Consider the following 19,347-nt stretch of genomic DNA (forward strand, 5'->3'; position numbering starts at 1 on the left):
AAGTAACGATCACACCAATAACTGTTCACATTTTTAAAAAATTCACAAAATGACCACACAATGAACATATAACGTTATAAAGTTTTTGTGAGAAAACTGAACTAAAATAAGAAAAGGCCTTAACCCTAAATCCAACTTAAATGAGGAAAAGGGATTATCATTGGATAGATTTCTGCCCCAGGAAATGTTATAAGAGGCTCAACCTGCCTGCCTGCCTCTTTGCACAGGTGTGGGAGAACATTCTGTACCTGCCTACTAAAAGGCTGAAGGTTCAGATCTTCCCAAATCTATGAAATAATCTATTCATTCCACAGGCCCAGAACTAAAAAAAACAGATGCTGGGAGCTAAAATTAACTTGGCATTGTCTAAAACTCGTGTGGAGCCCTTGTGGTGCAGTAGTTAAGAGCTCAGCTTGCTAACCAAAAGGTCAGCAGTTTGAATCCACCAGCCACTCGATGGAAACCTTATGGGGCAGCTCTACTCTGTTCTATAGGGCTGCTATGGGTTGGAGTAAACTGGGTGCCAATAGGTTTGGGTTTTTTTGAAAAGTTGTGTAACAAGGCTTTGAGTGGAACAGAGGAAGGCACTGTAATACTCTTTTGGCTGGTTTTTGTCGCCTAATATTTTAGTCACATTACATATTTACAAGGACAAAAAACTAGGTTAATCCAGAGAGAGGAGCCTTACATGGTATTAGCAAGAACCTAAGCCCCACTTCAGATTCATATTTCTAGGCACATTTGGAGAATGTCATTGTAGAATAGCAAAAATATTAATGTAATCTAATAGTTTAAGTAAAGAAAATATAGTGGCACTATCTGTGACTTGGGGAAAAAATCACTATCCTAGAAATCTTACTGATGGTGTATTTGTATCATATTAATACATAAAGGACATATTATAGAAAACCCTCATATTTGCAGAATCACACTTTATGATTATCATGTTTAATCAACAGCTCTTTAGCAGGGCCAGAGATGGGAAATGGCCTGAATCCTCCTCACGCTTGCAACATACCAACTATCTGGCAGGATATTTTAAAGATTTGCACCTGAATTTTCTTATCCTTTCTTTTCTCAGAACTCAGAAAAATCAGTACATTGTTAGAAACTAGCGACTACAGGTGGGGTGGGCTGTGAAGTTTCAGGTCACTTGGAACTTCTGAGACCCAGGATACTTGTCTAGGTCTTCTCTAAATATCTCCCATACCCAAATCCATTGCTGTCAAGTCTATTCCGACTCATAGCGACCCTATAGAGCAGAGTAGAACTACCTCACAGAGTTTCCAAGGAGGGCCTCAGAGACGTCGAAATCTGGAATCTGGAAAAGATATTTATCACAAAAGCAATAGAGTCCATAGGTAGGAATCTGTGAACATGCCTGGCCCAGTGGAAAAGGTATAACCTTGGTAGCTACTGCCATTGCCATCACTACTCATGGTTCTTAGGTTTTGACCTCAGTACTGTATTAAAACTCTTCTAAACCCCCCACACCAATTCATTCATGTAAACTTCTTGATGACATTCTTGTGTGCCTTTTAAAAAATAGATTATAGTATACAAACTTTCATTACGTATTTTTTCTTTTTTGTAAATATTCATTTTCTTGTTTTCCTCTTGATCCTCACTACAGACAGTTCATGATATTGTTTTTGTTTACTTGTTAGGTTTTTGTTTTTCCTCTTGATCATTCTTACTGATACTCCTTGGTTTCTCGATGCTATATTCTTCATTTTTCATGTCAGATTTATGATTTTGTGTATTTAAAGAGTTTATAAAATTCTAGCATTGAGGGAACTTTTGCTGCTATCTAATGTAGCCCAGTTAGTTATCTTACAGAAGAGAAAAGTGAGCCTGTAAAAAGTTGATGGATTTATGTAATTTATGTAGCTTCTTAATGGAAGATTAAAAGTAAGCACCCATTTTCCTGAATTCCTCCTCTTATATAAAAAATATACGGAGCTGTAAATGAATTGCATAGCTTAAAAGATTATTGAGAATGGACACTGGGGCTATCTCTGGGAGGATTATTGAGAATGGGCACTGGGACTATCTCTGGGAGAGGTGTTATCCTACTTATGAAAGTGCATGGAAAGGCCATTTGGTTTAGGTGGAAAATATGAGGGTTTAGGGAACTGGGTTAATTTCGGGCCTTAATTAAAGAAGAAAGAAAATGGGGCTGCTTTGAGCAGTAAAGAATAGGAAATGGCAGCATCACAGAGAAAGGATTGTAATGCTTTAAATGACAGGTGATTTGGGGTGCTCAGTAAAAGGACCACTGAAAGTCAGGAGGAGGGATTGAATGAAGGAAGCTTTTGGTGGTATCATGGCAGGAGACGAAATTAGTGCCTGGGGAAATATGATGCCCATAAGCCTCAAGGAGTCCTCCCAGGTACTGGTAGTGAAGATGGAAGCTGTTTCCAGCAGGAGATTTGATGTTCTTTTTAATGAGTCCTTGGGATAAGCATGATTATTTAACCCATATTTAAGCCGTATTAGCTTCGCTATAAATAACACGCATGTAATGGTGAGGGGGCAATAGAAAGTAAACAAAGGAAAAAAAAAACTATTTCATGGAAATGTGATAATGTAATAGAGCAGGAAACAATTCGGGAGTAGAGAGCTACTTGAGAAAAAATGGTCAGGAATATCTTCCTGGAATGATGCAAAGGGTCAATCTGTGTGTAGATCTGCAGGAAACACATTTTAGGTAGAAGGAACTAGGCTTCGTGGTTACAATGTCATTGTAAGAGACATACCATTCGATAGCAACCATCTTTCTTAAGCTTCTTTGAAAAAATGCAGTAAAATGCAATGAAGTAAAGGAGATAAATTACAGGTTAAATATAAATACCAAGAACAATGCTCAATGCATTGAGAACATACATACAATTTCATCCATATTAGGGCACAGAAAGACTTGTCAGATTATATTGCTGATGCTGTATAAAATCTGAGATAGATGAGAAAGTTCTTGAAAAGCTGTTAAGAGACTGAAGCTGAGAATATATTCAAGTTTACACTAAGGGATACTAAAAAAACCTGTTGCCATTGAGTTGATTTCAACTCATAGAGACCGTATAGGACAGAGTAGAACTGCCCTATAGGGTTCCTAAGGAGTGCCTGATGGATTTGAACTGCCAATCTTTTTGGTTAGCAGCCATAACTCTTAACCACTGAGCCACCAGAGCTCTGAGAGTTGCTAGAGGTAGTTTTGTTTTCAGCAAGATATTCAACAAATTCTAATGCCCTTGCGGAACAATGGTTGATTAACTTGGCTGCTAACTGAAAGAATAGTAATTTTAACTCACCAACCACTCCACGAGGGATTTTATCCCATAAAGATTACAGCCTAGAAAACCCTATGGGGTAATTCCACTCTGTCCTATAAGGGTGCTATGAGTTGGAATTGATCTGATGACACACAGCAACAACAACATTATCTTTGTGAATAAGACTATTTCAAAATGAATATTGATGATAATACGTTTAAGTGATTTATAACTGATTGAAAGAGCAATTGTTGACTTTTTTCAGTAATACTTTATCAAGAAGAATAACTTTTGTGCATTGTTGAAGAATTTTCTTGGGCCTGCCTTTTGGGGAGAACCTAATAGCATAATTCAATTTTCTGGATGATGAACTAGGAGGGAGAAGGACTATGATGGAAGAATTATGGGTTAAACCTAACGAGATGACATTTAACTGAGACAAAGGTAAAATATTAAGTATTAATTAATGGGAATTTGTTCAGTTTACTTCTTAGCTGTGTGACCTTGGGAAAGTCACTTAATTTTTCTAAATCCAATTTAGAAAATTTAAAATGTGGTTAGGATTACATCCCCCATGCACCTGAGATTGTCATACTGTGTTGGTTTGGGAGTTGCTCTGATGTTGAAAGCTATGCCATCAGGTATTTCAAATGCCAGCAGGGTTACCCATGGTGGACAGGTTTCAGCTGAGCTTCCAGACTAAGACAGACTAGGAAGAAGGACCTGGCAGTCTACTCCTGAAAAAACTGGGCAGTAAAAATCTTATGAATAACAGCGAAACATTGTCTGATATAGTGCTGGAAGATGAACCCCTCAGCTCAGAAGGCACTCAAACTACAACTGGGGAAGAGCTGCCTCCTCAAAGTAAAGTTGATCTTAATGAAATGGAAGGAATAAAACTTTAGGGACCATCGTTTGCTGATGTGGAACAACTCAAAATGAAAACTGTTGCAAACATCCATTAATAATCACAACCTGGAATGGATGAATTATGAATCTAGGAAAATTGGAAGTCATCAAAAATGAAATGGATCGCATAAAGATCAATATCCTAGGAATTATTAAGCTGAAATGAGTTGATGTCGGTCATTTTGAATCAGGCAATCATGTGGTCTACTATGCTGGGAATGACAAATTGAAGAGGAATGGTGACACATTTATCATCAAAAAGAACATTTGAAGATCTATGCGGAAGTACAACTCTGACAGTGACAAGATAATATTCACACACCTACAAGGAAGACCAGTTAATACAACTATTGTAGAAGTTTATGTACCAACCACTAATGCCAAAGATGAGAAAACTGATGATTTTTCTAACTTCTGCAGTCTAAAGTTGATCAAACATGCAATCAAGATGCATTGATAATTTCTGGTGATTGGAATGTGAAAGTTGGAAACAAAGAAGAAGGATTGGTAGTTGGAAAATATGGTCTTGGTGATAAGAACAATTCCAGAGATTACATGATAGAGTTTTGCAAGACCAATGACTTGTTCATTGCAAATACCTTTCTTAACAACATAAACAGTGACCATACATGTGGACCTCACCAGCTGGAAAACAGGAATCAAATTGACTACATTTATGGAAAAAGAGATGATGGAGAAGCTCGATATCATCAGTCAGAACAAGGCCAGGGGCCAACCGTGGAACAGACAGTAATTTGCTCATATGCAAGTACGCGTTGAACCGAAAGAAAATTAGAGCAAGTCCATGCAAGCCAAAATACAACCTTGAGTATATTCCACCTGAATTTAGAGACTATCTCAAGAATAAATTTGACACATTGAACACTAATGACCACATACCAGACAGAGTAGTGGGAAGATATCAAAGACATCATACATGAAGAAAGCAAAAAGTCTTTTAAAAGACAGGAAAGAAAAGACCAAAATGGATGTCAGAAGAGACTCTGAAACTTGCTCTTGAAAGTCCAATAGCTAAAGCAAATATAAGAAATGATGAAGTAAAAGAGCTGAACAGGATTTCAAAGGGATACTTAAGAAGCCAAAGTAAAGTATTATAATGAAGTGTACAAAGACCTGAGTTAGAAAACCAAAAGGGAAGAAGACACTTGGCATTCCTCAAGCTGAAAGGACTAAAGAAAAAATTCAAGCCTCGAGTCGCGCTATCAAAGGGTTCTACGGCAAAAATATTGAACAACACAGGAAGCATCAGAAATGAAGGAAGGAACACACAGAGTCACTGTACCAAAAAGAATTGATTGATGTTCATTCATTTCAGGAGGTAGCATATGACCAAGGACTGATGGTGCTGAAGGAAGAAGTCCAAGCTACACTGAAAGGAATGACGAAAAACTAGGCTTCAGGAATTGACGGAGTACAATTGAGACGTTTCTACAAACGGATGCAGCTCTGGAGGTGCTCACTTGTTTATGTCAAGAAATTTGGAAGACAGTTTACTAGCCAACTGACTGGAAGAGATCCATATTTGTCCTCATTCCAAAGAAAGATGATCCAACCCAATGCAGGAATTATCGAACAGTATTTTTATCATTAATATCACACCCAAGTAAAATTTGGTGAAGATTATTCAAAAGCGGTTGCAGCAGTATATCAACAGGAAACTACCAAAAATTCAAGGTGAATCCAGATGAGGACAAGAGATATCATTACTGATGTCAGGTGTATCTTGGATGAAAGCAGAGAATACTAGAAAGAAGCTTACCTGTGTTTTGTTGACTATGCAAATTCATTCAACTGTGTGAATCAGAGCAAATTATGAATAACATTGAGAAGAATGGAATTCCTGAAGACTTAATTGTGCTCATGCAGAACATGTACATAGACCTTTGAACAGAACAAGGGGGTACTGTGTGGTTTAAACTGAGGAAAGGAGCATCGTAGGGTTGTATCCTCTGACTATATCTATTAAATCTGTATGCTCGGAAAATAATCCGAGAAGCTGGACTATATGAACAAGGATGCAGCGTCAGGATTGGAGGAAGACTCGTTAACAACCTGCGTTATGCAGATGACACAACCTTGCTTGCTGAAAGTGAAGAGGACTTGTAGCACTTACTGATGAAGATTGAAGACCACAGCCTTCAATATGGATTGCACCTCAATATAAAGAAAACAAAAAATCCTCACAACTGGACCAGTAAGAAACATCACAATAAATGGGCAAAATATTGAAATTGTCAATGATTTCATTTTACTTGGATCCACAATCAATGCCCATGGAATCAGCCGTCAAGAAATCAAATGACATATTGCAACAGGCAAATCTGCTGCAAAAGACTTCTTTAAAGTGTTCAAAAGCAAAGATATCACTTTGAGGACTAAAAGAAGACCAAAGAAGAATGAATTTTGGTGTTGGGGAAGAATATTGAATATATCATGGACTGCCAGAAGAATGAACAAGCCTGTGTTAGAAGAAGGGCAGCCAGAATGTTCCTTAGAAGCAATGATGGCGAGACTTCATCTTACGTACTTTTGACATGTTATCAGGAGGGACAACTCCCTGGAGAAGGATATCATGCTTGGTAAAGTAGAAGGTCATTGAAAAGGAGGAATACCCTCAACCAGATGGACTGGCACAATGGCTGCAACAATGGGCTCAGACATAGCAATGATTGAGAGAATGCTGCAGGGTGGGGCAGTGTTCCATTTTGTTGTACAATTGGAACTGACCCAACCACAACTTATAGCAACAGCAAGATGAAATCAGATATAAATCTATTGTGACATCATCTTTTTGTTAGATTTTCACTACATATTTATATTACATTTTCATGTGTTAAAAAAAATTTGATAATCAGCAAAGTCACAATCTACAAAGATTTGGATGGATCGAGAGGGGAGATCCATTGGTGTTAATCATGAGAGACTATTAAATGGTTAAGTGGGGGGTGATTTTTAAACTAATTCATTAATGAACATTTTTGTCTTGGGAGGACTTGTGCTTTCTAATCTACAAAGGCTTAAATAGCAGATACTCAGAAAACAGGAAATAATTGCATTTATGACTGGTCAAGCAAAAGACAGAGCACTGTTTTAAATGACGTCTGCAGTGCTAAATTATAAAAGAATTTGAATAACAGTAGAGATTTTTAGGAAATAATTGTGAAAAGTCATCGCCTTTTTCTATTTTCTGCCTGAGCTAGTCTCAGCATAAATCCTAGAATAACCAGTTTAAGTAATATCAGAAATGGTTTTGAAATGAATCTGAAAAATTAAATACTGAAAATACCTCATCTATGTTTAGAAATTTCTGTCCAAAATCTCCATTAAAACATATTTTAAAAGTTTGTTACATTTTCATCAGTACATTTTTTTTTTCAGGTTGACTCTTACAAATTAATTTTTCTTCAATTTTAAGAATGTAGGCTTTTTGTGGAAAACAGCCTTTTCTTTACTGAATAATCTCTTTATCATCTCTTTTTGAACTTAAATAATCAAAATGTCTTTAACTTTTACACATTGGTAACTTTTCACCTTTTGTTATCCACATTCCTCTTCAGATATAAAAAATAAAAAAATTAGAGTGTGTATATGGTGATACCTTATGTACCTGATGTCTACGTATCTGATGTTTTAATTAACGACAAAGCTTTATTATTATGACTCTAAATATTAACCAGTATTATTCCATGATTTAGGGGAAAAAAGAAAAAAAAAAACTATTTTTTCCACTGCTGGAAAAATTGCCCACTTAGAAATTTTCTTTATGACGTAAATAAAAGGCTGAAAATTAAACCTTTCATTTTTCCACTTATTCTATTCTTTTTTGGAGTGTAAGGTTCTTAAGGGCATAATCTAAATTATAAAGCAATTGTGTTTCTTTTCCTCACAGATGAGCTATTTACAAGGTAAACAAAATGCATCTATATGTAAAACTGTGATATCAATGTAGATTCGACTTTCCAAAAGAGAGCTTTATGTTTTGATTTATACAAGCAGTTTAAAAAAACAAGCAAACAAAACAAACAAAATAAAAAAGGAACGTGGAGTGGATCCTGGAGTTCAGTAAGGGAATAGAGCCTAATCCAGAGAAGGCAAGCTAGCGGCTACTTGAGTGTACAGGTAGTCCCCGACTTATCACGGGGTTCTGTTTCAATGACTCCAGCATAGGCCAGTTCTGACATAAGTCCAATACCTCATTTTTTAATTTTTAGTTTTCATTGTGATTGCTTTTTATTATCAGTATCTTTGTAAATCCAATCTTTATTTGTCTTTGGTGGTTGGAAACACTACATACAAACTTACCGACATATTTTAACACGTACATAAAAATACACAAGTCATAATCAAAAATGGTAGTTGTAAGTGCAGTTCATTGTAACTCAGACCGTAAGTCAGGGACCTCCTGTTTAGCTCATCTTCGTTAGAAACTCTACTCAATTTCATATATTAGTGCAATAACTGCACAAGAAAATTGGAAATCAAATTACTTCATACTAAATAAATTAAATAAAGCATTTATGAAAAGAAGAGCTTTACTGTAGAATCATCTCTGTGCACATGCAATTTATTTTTTATTACTACTTTATTAGGAATATACTCGAAGGCAGTGGGTTTGGTTTTTTGGTCTATGGATAAAAATTCTGGAGAGGCAAGTTGTCATTGTAACTGGCCTGTGTTTTCTGGCTGAACTAGAGAGTAAAAAATATATATTTAAAAGAAAGATAAATAAATGAAACCAACACTTTTTATTCACACTCAAAGACATGCATCACCGTATTTATCCCAGAATTCTCTTGTGAGATTTATTGAAGGATATTCTAGACCAAAGATATACATGGGATGTTGAACTTCTGGCTTATGTAGCAGGCAATACTCTGTGGAGAGATGAGGAATAACTATGCTATGGGGTAAGCCTTTATATTTGATAAGGGAAACATGTGAACTTGGAACATGTAAATGGAGCTATTTGTTTTAACATTCCTTTGGCTTCAATGGAATCCTTGGTGATGGGATATGGCTTTCAAAGTCAATGTAAGGGTAAAGTTTGAATTTTACTGCGGTTATTTCATTTGACTTGAAGTGTCAGCAGAATAGACCACTATGGTGAACACCATTTTTGTTACAACTAACACATTTTGATTTATCCTTAATGTCAATTTTTGATTTCTTGAAGTTCAAGCGCTCTAGGAATTTGCTACTGTTCTTTTTTTAGATGCTGTCATGTCAGCACCAACTCAGGGCAACCTTACGTACAGTGGAATGAATCTACACCCCTGGGATTAATAAAACTATGTTAATGACATTTATTTTTTTTTTAAAAAAAAAAAACCTCTAGGAAACATTTTTAAAATGTCACAAAGAGTTTTTCATTGTCTGTCTCTGTTTTACTTCTTCCTCTGTCCTCAGTTTTTCTTAAATTGTGTGATGCTCTTTTTCCCTTGCTCTTTCTTGTTCCTCATTTTCCATATTCATGTTCTTTAGAGAGCTCATTTATATTCATGACTGTATACAAGATTTCTAAACGTATTTCTCCATATCTCCATACCAAATACCCACTGCCATTGAGTCAATTTCTACTCATAGCGACCCTATAGGACAGAACAGAACTGCCCCATAGAGTTTCCAAGGAGCCACTAGTGGATTCAAACTGCCGACCTCTTGGTTAGCAGCTGTAACACTTAACCACTAGCCACCAGGGTTTCCCGTATCTCCATAATCACTCCTAATTCAAGCTCTAATCCAAAACTTCAAATAATCCAAAATAAATTCCTAATTGAATATATATTTTCACATGAAATGCAGCATGCTCAAGCAGAAATCTATCTCTACTTTTTCTGTTAATCTCCTACATTTTTTTTTCTAATTCATAATGTAGAACATTCAATTCTCCTGATTGAGAGAAACGTTGGTAGAATCGTCTTTATGCTTAATTCTTCCCATTAGTTAGCAAATCTCTTGAAGACTTCAAAAAGTTTTCAGAATATTTCTTTTGTTTTTCTCATTATTGCCTCAGCTCTTCGAACTTCTCATAAATTTAGGATTAAATTAGGTATCTACATGGATTTCTTTTCCACAGACTTCTTTCTCTTCAAATAAAACTTTGGCTTTTATTCCATAGTCACCGGAGCAGATTCTGCAGTCCTTTCTAATGGCAGGTCACTAGATATGACTTAAGAAGGCAGAGTTTCATTGAAAATTCTTTTATTGTTTCTAATCTGGTATATTTACCACTATTTCCTTCCCTTCATTCTGTACTTTTTATATGTAATCTAATTTTATTTTTCTTAAACAGTTTCATCAGAGTGTGAATAGGTTATAAAATTTGTCAAAATTCAGGCAGTGATCTATTTTTTTCTACAATTTATTTAATTAAAATCATTATCATGGATTTCTCTAAGATATATTTGTCTGATATAAATTTTCCATTTTTCTTCCAAATTTTTTTGCATACTATTTTTAAGAAGTGTTTATTTGAGAATATGTTGTTACGTCTTGAAATTTGTGGACCTCAATTTTGAGGATTTCTTTATCTTGCTATGTGCATTTAATCTATTTGCATTTGTTTTAATTGTTTTGATATTGAGAGCTATTTTTTGCTCTCTTGTTATGCTTTATATATGTTGTTGTTAGGTACCATTGAGTCAGTTCCAACTCACAGCAACACTATGCACAACAAAATAAAACACTGCCCAGCCCTGCGCCATCCTCACAATCGTCCTGCTTGAGCCCATTGTTAGAGCCACTGTGCCAAACCATCTGTTGAGGGCCTTTCTCTTTTTCACTGACCCTCTGCTTTACAAAGCATGATGTCCTTCTTCAGAGACCGGTGCGGGGGCGGGGAACAAGGAGAAAAAAAAAAGAAATAGAAATAAAGTATAGTACATGTATATATATGCTTTATATATGTACATATATGTGTATATACGAGTATATATATATATAATACTTTATTTTTATTTCTTTTATTTTTCTCCTTTCCCATATTTTATTAGGTGAATTGAAATTTTTAGTTCTGGCTTTTAAGTTATTCACTCTATTTTTATGTTTTGGTTGTTATCCTTAACTAATGAAGACTCATACTTGTGTTGGTTTTTCTCATTAATTTCTAATGAAAAAATTCTCTTCCCTTTGGATTCTCCCTGCATATCTCCTCTCTAGAACTTTTTTTCTCCTCGCTAATAATTTATATAATAATTTATGTCACCCAAGATTTTAAATCCAAGTCATGAGTATATATTTTTGGGTTGTGTGGGGCCCTTGCTACTTAAACAAAATACTTTATTCTAAGTTATTTATTTACCCTCAATACAGCTCTTCCCTTATTCACTTGCTTCTTCATGCTAACTTAGTTTGCTGTTTATATATGCTTATCACCTTTATTTGAATTATTATATTCAACAAATGACTCCTCCACTAGTCCCTGAAGTCCTTGAAAGAGAGACTTTTGTGCAGTATTTATTGCTGTATCACCCAGCATAGTACACGGAATATATCAGATATTTGATAAAAACCCACTGCCGTCGAGTCGATTCCGACCCATAGCAGCCCTGTAGGACAGAGTAGAACTGCCCCACAGAGCTTCCAAGGAGCGGCTGGTGGATTTGAACTGCCGCCCCCTTGGTTAGCAGCGGTAGCACTTAACCACTATGCCACCAGGGTTTCCAGATATTGGATAGATTTTCTAAATTGATGAATAAAGGAATTTATATTTCCCAGGTGACTTAGAGGGGTCCTCACCATCGACATACATATAATGAATGTTTGTTAACTTTCAGTAAGTTTATGTGATCATCACAGGCCGTTGAGACTTTTGCTTTTAAATCATGTTTCTTTCCCCCTTGTTCTCCGTATCTCTCACCCCCGTTTGTCTTGTTTTCTCCCTCTGCAGTCACGATTCATTCAGCAGTGGACAATGGACTTTTTATAGCTCCTGAGTATTTTTAGAAACTACTCTCTTGTTCATTTTTACTCAAACTCATTAATTTGTCCCTTTAAGCCATTATGTAAAAAATTATGCAAAATAATTTGATTAACAAGAATTTTACTTTAGTAGCTTCTACTTTGACTGACAGGATTTTCTTAATGCCTGCTGATGGTGTTTAGTAAACATTGTCTATATTGTGGGCTTAAATAATCTCTAATAAGAGAGTAAAAAAAAAGAGAGTAGGGGATGTTTAATGTTTCTGAAATAATAAAGGGCCAGTTGAGTTAATCCCATTATTCCTGAAAGAGGAATTAGGGGCAGAGGCAAGAGGCTCTGTTTTCCCACTTTGGGTTTTATATTGATTTGGAAATGTTCTTGGAAAGGCAAAAATATGCAAAATCTTGTTATGTCAGCCCTGTGTCCTGCAAAATAACCCCAGCGAGCTTCCCTTATTCCATAAAAGAAGTCCAGTGACTCAGCTATCCCTCAGGCATGTAATTCTTCTCATCTTTCTTTAATAACTAACATTCACATAATAACAGATTTCTTTCACTACTCCCACTTTCTCATCACCCACTTTATGTATTTATTTTTTTTAACTCTTTGGAATCTAACTTTGACCCTCGTCATTTTAATCAAACTTTTCTTTGATTGTCATAATAGCAATGACTGTTTTTTAATGATAGTTTTTAAAACATTTTTTTCAGCATTTGCTCCTATTAAACACTCTCCTTGAATGCCTCTTCTCTTTTGAGAATGAATAATACTGCTTTTAATTTGCCCTCTATGACAACCCGTGGTCTGGAATTTCTTCGAGAAACCCCAAATACAGGCATTTCTTAAGGGCGTGTCCTTGTTTTTCTTCTCCTTATTTTGACTTTCAATTAATGCACTTGATTCTTTGAACCATTCTGTATGTGTCTCTTAAAGTGTATCTCTATTTCTAACATCTTCTTTTGGCTTTAGACATTAGTGTACAAGAAGTCTGAAACACATTAAATTGGATTTACCAACATGCGTTTCATCAGGTACTTCTTGTCCTATGTTCTCTTTTTCTGATAAAGCTCCTGGTATGATCCCCTTTATCTAAGCTCTTCAGCCCTGATTCATTGGTGCCCACAGCTTTCACATCCAATTTGTATCAACCTCTATTGTTTGTATATTTCATATCATTCCCTTTTGTCCCTACTTTCTGTTCTTTTTGCTGGAATATTACGAAATCTTCTCAAATAATCTTGGTTCATTTGGCTGAAATACTCTTTTGAGGCAAGTCAGTATTAGTTGCTGTTGAACTTGCTCCAGCTCATGGCCATCGCACCTAGCACAGAATGAAACATTGCCCCTCCTGCACAAGTTTTGTGGTTGTTGGTATGTCTGAGTCCATTGTCGTGGCCATTGTGTAGTCCCTTCCAACCCAGGGGGTTCTTCTTCCAACACTATATCAGACAATCCTCTGCTGTGACCCATAAGCCCTTCGCGGACTAATCTGCATAAATAGATAGCCAGTCCCTTCTTCCTACTCTGTCTTAGTGTGGAAACTCTGCTGAAATACCGGTAGCATAGCTTCCAGCATCATAGCTACAGACAAGCCACCACGGTACAGAAACTGACTGATTGGTGGTGGTCTGTAGTATTAACCAAGTCATTATCTTGCTCCTAAATCTTGAACAGCTCCTTACTGACTATTGAATAATGTCCAACATCCAGTGCTTATTAACTAGGGTACCAGTCTTATCTTAGGCTGTTTGCACATAATTTTTTTCTCTATTTCCTACCATCTACCTAGTTGCAACAAAGATACAGAATAAGGCTGTCCTCAAAATGCCTTTCTTTATGTAAAAAAGAAAGCAAGAGCTTTCTTTATGTACAGTTCAGAAATCTGCGCTGCCATGAATCTTCCGTTGCCCCTCCTATTTAATATTGCTAAGTACCCCCATAACTAAAACGATATTATTTTCCCCTCATTTATTTTAGTTCTTTATTTATATGTATGCTTAACATTTAAGAACTACTTACAAAACTAACGCATTAAATTTAACAAGAAAGGGTTATTATCGAAGTTGTGTTTCTAAACCACCGCAGAGAAACCAAGTATAGGGAATGGTGGCACTCCCCCCACGAAGCAGGCACGCCATCTAGTGGCAACTCCATCATACTGCATATCTTGCCTCAGACCCGGAAGCGACCAACCAAAAACCAAACTCCTCCCCTTTGCTCTCCAATGGATTCCGACGCAGAGCCACCCTATACCCTCAAATTTTCCTCAAGGAACACTTCGAAACAGGCTTTTCCCCCCTGGTACAATAGATACAGGGCTATAAGAAAAAAATAGTGTATAATTCTGACTTTTATGGTTGGAAAAGAGAAAAAAGGGAAACTGAAGATTCTAAAGGTTTCATTTGTGTTAATATTAACAATAATGTACCTGGGTGCACTTTGGAAGAATAAATCTAAAGGATGCCTGCAAGCTTGCATAAGTTTCTGATAAAATGTGGGAAATTTTTTTCTCTTGAGTTAATGTACATAACATACCCAGCAGAGCACACTCTGAATAAATAGTAGTTACACTTCCCGTATGTCTTATTCTAACCACAAACCATGTTTCCACGTATAAAAACAGTCATTTTAGGTGATTTGACCATTGCGTTCCAATTTATGGAGGCGATTATGACAAACCAACTCTCTGGCTCCAAAGTGTATTTTTTTAAGGGGCTGTAGGAAGGTATGGCAGATCATACCCTTTGGAGCCAGAGAGTTGGTTTGTCATAATCGCCTCCATAAATTGGAACGCAATGGTCAAATCACCTAAAATGACTGTTTTTATACGTGGAAACATGGTTTGTGGTTAGAATAAGACATACTGAAGTGTTTTAGTCTATAGCAGCTACTCAATAAAGTTTGTTTTCAATGATTATTATCCTTTATACTTTTGATGGTTTGTATGGAGACATATCCCTGTTTTCAAACTTAAAAATTGTTATTTCTATACCTTTTATTTGTTTTTTTATGATAGTAGAGAGTACATGTTTTGATAGATATCATTCCTTTCAATACCTGGTGAAACACATGCCTGTTTGGTGAAAATCTAACCAAAACAATTAGAAAATAAATTATCCATATAAGCCATTAAAAGTTTGTTTAAACTATATTTTTCAAAGTATTCAGAGAAAGTTAAGTTGTTCATACTTACAGCTTTCCAATTGCATTATACATGTCTGAACATCCATTGGAAAATTTTTGAGATCCATTGGACAGGACAGCGTTAATGTCAATCTGAAAGAATTCAAAATAATTCTTTTTAAAGAAAATTCGTGACAAATATTAATAATCTGTTGTTAAGTTAGGAGTCCCTGGATGGTGCCAACACTTAACCTGCTCGACTGTTAACCAAAAGCTTGGAGATTTGAATCTGTTCAGAGGCACTGAAGAAGAAAGGTCTAGCAGCACACTTATGAAAAATCAGCCAAAAAAAAACCAAACAAATCCAGTGCTGTCGAGTCGATTCCAACTCATAGCGACCCTGTAGGACAGAGTAGAACTGCCCCGTAGAGTTTCCAAGGAGCACCTGGTGGATTCGAACTGCTGATCCTTTGGTTAGCAGCTGCAGCACTTAACCACAGCCATTGAAAACCCTGTGGAGGGGTTCATCATGAGTCAGAACGGACTTAACGGCAACTGGTGATCGCTGTGAATTTTTCAAAGTACAATTGAGAAACAATATTTCTTGGTAACTTTTAACATCTATTCATATAAAAATCTCCAGTCTGGGTACATTATTTATCATAAAACAGGCTGCACCCTTATGCATAAATCTTTCTTTTCTTTTTTCTTTTTGAAGAGGGGATACATACAGCTGTCGTATCAACAACCAAGTATACACATTTATTGATTTATTGAAGGCTGTAGGCATCTAAAAGAGGTCTACACTTTCAGAAGACACCCCCAAAAGAGAAATTTGAGATTGGATTCTATAAAATTGATACCAAATGCAAAAATGCACGTTTTCCCCCAAAATCACATGGATGGTGGCTAAAAGGGATGACTGTATCAGAGGAACTTGAGTTCTGAGCTTGGAAAAGCAGGATGCAGAAAAGCAACCTTGAGTGACAAATTTCAGCCATTGTCGTAACAACACTGAAGAAATCGCTAGTGAATAATAATGTCCTAAATCCGGAACACTTGTGTGTTCTAATTATTACAGTGAGGATTTCTGTTTTGGACTTGGGTATTTCATCAGATCTCAGGGGAGTCAAGAACTATCTTTCTAGACTATCACCAAGCAAACTTTCGATTTGGTCTTACACAAAGTGGGATAACCTGTATGGTAGATACTAATATTCACCCATTGGAAAAGCTTTGTAAAAATTCCTTCCAGAAAGTATTAATACAATGGCATTCCAGTTTATGCATCACTTGTGTATTTGTTGTTGTTGGAAAAGTATACTATCCCTAATCTCTTCAGGGATTATCAAAAACATGAAATTCTTGAGACCTGAGAAGGAGAGACTGGGACTCAAAGAAACCCAGGCTTATTCAAAGTCTTTTGTGAGAACTTTCCAGCCAGCCTCTTTTATTGGAAGAATTCCTGTTGAAATTAAGAATAGGGGTCTGTAACTAGATCCCTGATGACAAGCTTCCTAGGTGGATAAATTAACCTAAGCTTTGTGATTGCAGACAAATTACTTTACCTCACTACAGTCTTCTCATTTCTAAAATGAAGAAAATAATAGTACCTAACCCCAGAGAGTCATTGAGAGCAATACATGAGTTAATACATGTAAAGAATTTAGACAAGTGTTTGGCATATAATAAACACTAAAATATTAGTCCTTAATCATTATTAATATATTCTATACCCCCACCCATATGAACTTCCCTATTACCGCCCCCGTCGCCACTCTCAGTTTTATGGAGTTGGTAAAATTAACATAATTTCGGAGATGTAGACACATGAAGCTGTTGAATTTTTAGAGAAGACTTTCAGGAGGATCATTTGGAAGTCTTTTCAAGTCAGAGTTCATAACACCCTAAAATAATTCATAGAGTTCACTCTTCAAAAGTCTTTTTTTTTTTTTTTTCATGGCTCAGACAGGTTAAAACCTGCAAGTACTTTCCTGGAAATTTACACAGTTCTCTCTTAAGCAGGCCGTTGTAAAAGTAGGTGGACACGATGTTCTCGGCTTCGTCAGAGGGTTTATTAGCGCAGTGAACACACCAGTACATTTTGAACTTACACACATTCATTTTCCAAACATCCATCACTCTCCGGCCAGCCAGTTGCAAATGCTGGCTTGGAGAATTAACGCTGTAACCTTTTGGATAGAAGTAAATAGCATTCTGAGAATCTTTTCCAGCCACTCACCATGTTTGTAATGTCAAATTCACATCCTGGCTATTTTTCTGGCATAAAATGAGAGACATTACATAATTTAAAAAAAAAAAAAAAGTGCTTGAAAGGAATTATTTGGCAAAGAAAAACACTGTTTGTAGAACTTCTGTCATAAATCATATCCTGGAAAATCTACTTACTGACTTTTCTTTCTTTTTTCGTTAAGGAACAAAACAAAGACTTCTTTAATAGAGTAGTGATGAAAAATATGTGCCAACTTGGGGGGTGTTATGCTGAATTTCCTTATCAAAACATTACATATAAATTAAAGATATGTCTAGAGAACATCAAAAGAAACCTAAATCAAGTGACAACTAATCACCATCTACTGTTCTGAAAATGAATGTCTACTTGTGTAAGAAAGGACGCTAAGTCCTCTTCCTGAGACAAGACACACAAACAGGCTACGGCATTTTTTATTTGCCCCATAAGAAGTCTTGGTTTGGTGAAGTAGTAATGTTTGAAAAGCTGCCTATCATATTTGACCTCCTTAAACTTAGCATATTATCCATTTTTTGAGCAAACATTGCCTAGAACATGGTGCCTATCCCAATCCCTAATTGAAGAACTTAAAAAAAAGTCTGACTATATTTTAGTGTCTTTATGAAAATCAAAAGTATTTATATTATTTCCTAATATTTCTAAACTTAGTATCATAAAGACAATTGCCACTTGGTTTATTGTGCTAGATACTATTCTAAATTATACATATATATGTTTAAATATGTATCATATATGTTTAAATACACAGTTAAATAATTATACTTATGTAATTTATTTCTAAAAACATTGTAAGATAGGTAACCCTGGGGATCAAAATTCAGTGTATCAGTAGAACTTCTGTAATAGTTGGAATCTACTCAAACGCAATAACAACTATTTTGAGAGTTGAGGTAACTTTGCTGCCCTGAACAAAGAGAACATTTGCTTATAGCTTGCTATAAAAGCAGTGGAATTCCCAAGCTCAGTGTTCCACAGCTGTGACATAAACAGGCTTTGTGTGTTATATTCACCTGAGACCAACGTATTATGCTGAGGGGGCTTGAGGGCAAGGAAGAGCTTTGTCAAATACACTGACACTCCTGCTTGTTTTTGGTGAATAATCAGATCCTTTGTCTCTGACCCAGGAGTCTTGTGCCTTCTGTCAGCACCCATAAAACAGTAACAAGCCATTTATTAGCTTAAAAGTAGAGTAAAATCAAATCCCAAACCTGGTGATCCCAAGTCATGTATATTGCTCTGAAGCCCTCACTTGAAAAATCCTTTATTTAAAAAGTATCAATATAATCCACCCACAGGATTTAAAGGTTCAAATAGTTCTATAAAGCATATAAAAAACAATTGTACCTTTGCCCTCCCTATCCCTAACCCCAGAGGCAGCCTTTCTATAGCTATTTTTCTGTCATTTACATTCATGTATCTAAATTGATGTTATTTTTTTTCCTTCAATTTTGATGGCTTATTAATTTCCTACAAGGGATTTATTTCCCCTTATACCACTCCTCCATGTACATTTAACTCTCCACCAATCTACCAAGTTTAGTTATATAAAAATCTATGGCAAACAATCTTCAGTATTAACATGTTATGAATACGTAAGTATTGGTCATGGTTAAACGTAGCAGCTTGCTATCATTACAGCTCTTGTATAGCATTTTCTTTTTCCTGGGGTTAATAATTGTCTCATTTTAACAACCACTTCAGTATCTGTTTCCCTATTTTTACTTAACAGTTAACAAATTCTCCATCACACATGTATTCTGTTTCTTGCTTGGTGGGAGCAGTTTAGGTCTGGCTTCCAGCATTTTAGGGAGGTCAAGAGTATCATTATT

At 36.0% G+C, this 19,347-nt stretch overlaps 1 protein-coding gene across 2 annotated transcripts in view; it reads right to left on the reverse strand.

The window, feature by feature from the left end:
* The window catches only part of GLRA3 (glycine receptor alpha 3), a 233,730-nt gene that overhangs the window by 96,631 nt on the left and 117,752 nt on the right, over window positions 1-19,347 (reverse strand). For both annotated transcript variants that reach the window (XM_049864199.1, XM_049864200.1), the window contains exon 5: window positions 15,317-15,399. In XM_049864199.1, the coding sequence (XP_049720156.1) occupies window positions 15,317-15,399 (83 nt within the window). The remainder of the gene's footprint in view (window positions 1-15,316; window positions 15,400-19,347) is intronic.

This window comes from Elephas maximus, chromosome 21, assembly GCF_024166365.1.
Source record: "Elephas maximus indicus isolate mEleMax1 chromosome 21, mEleMax1 primary haplotype, whole genome shotgun sequence".
Classification (NCBI taxonomy): Eukaryota; Metazoa; Chordata; class Mammalia; order Proboscidea; family Elephantidae; genus Elephas; species Elephas maximus.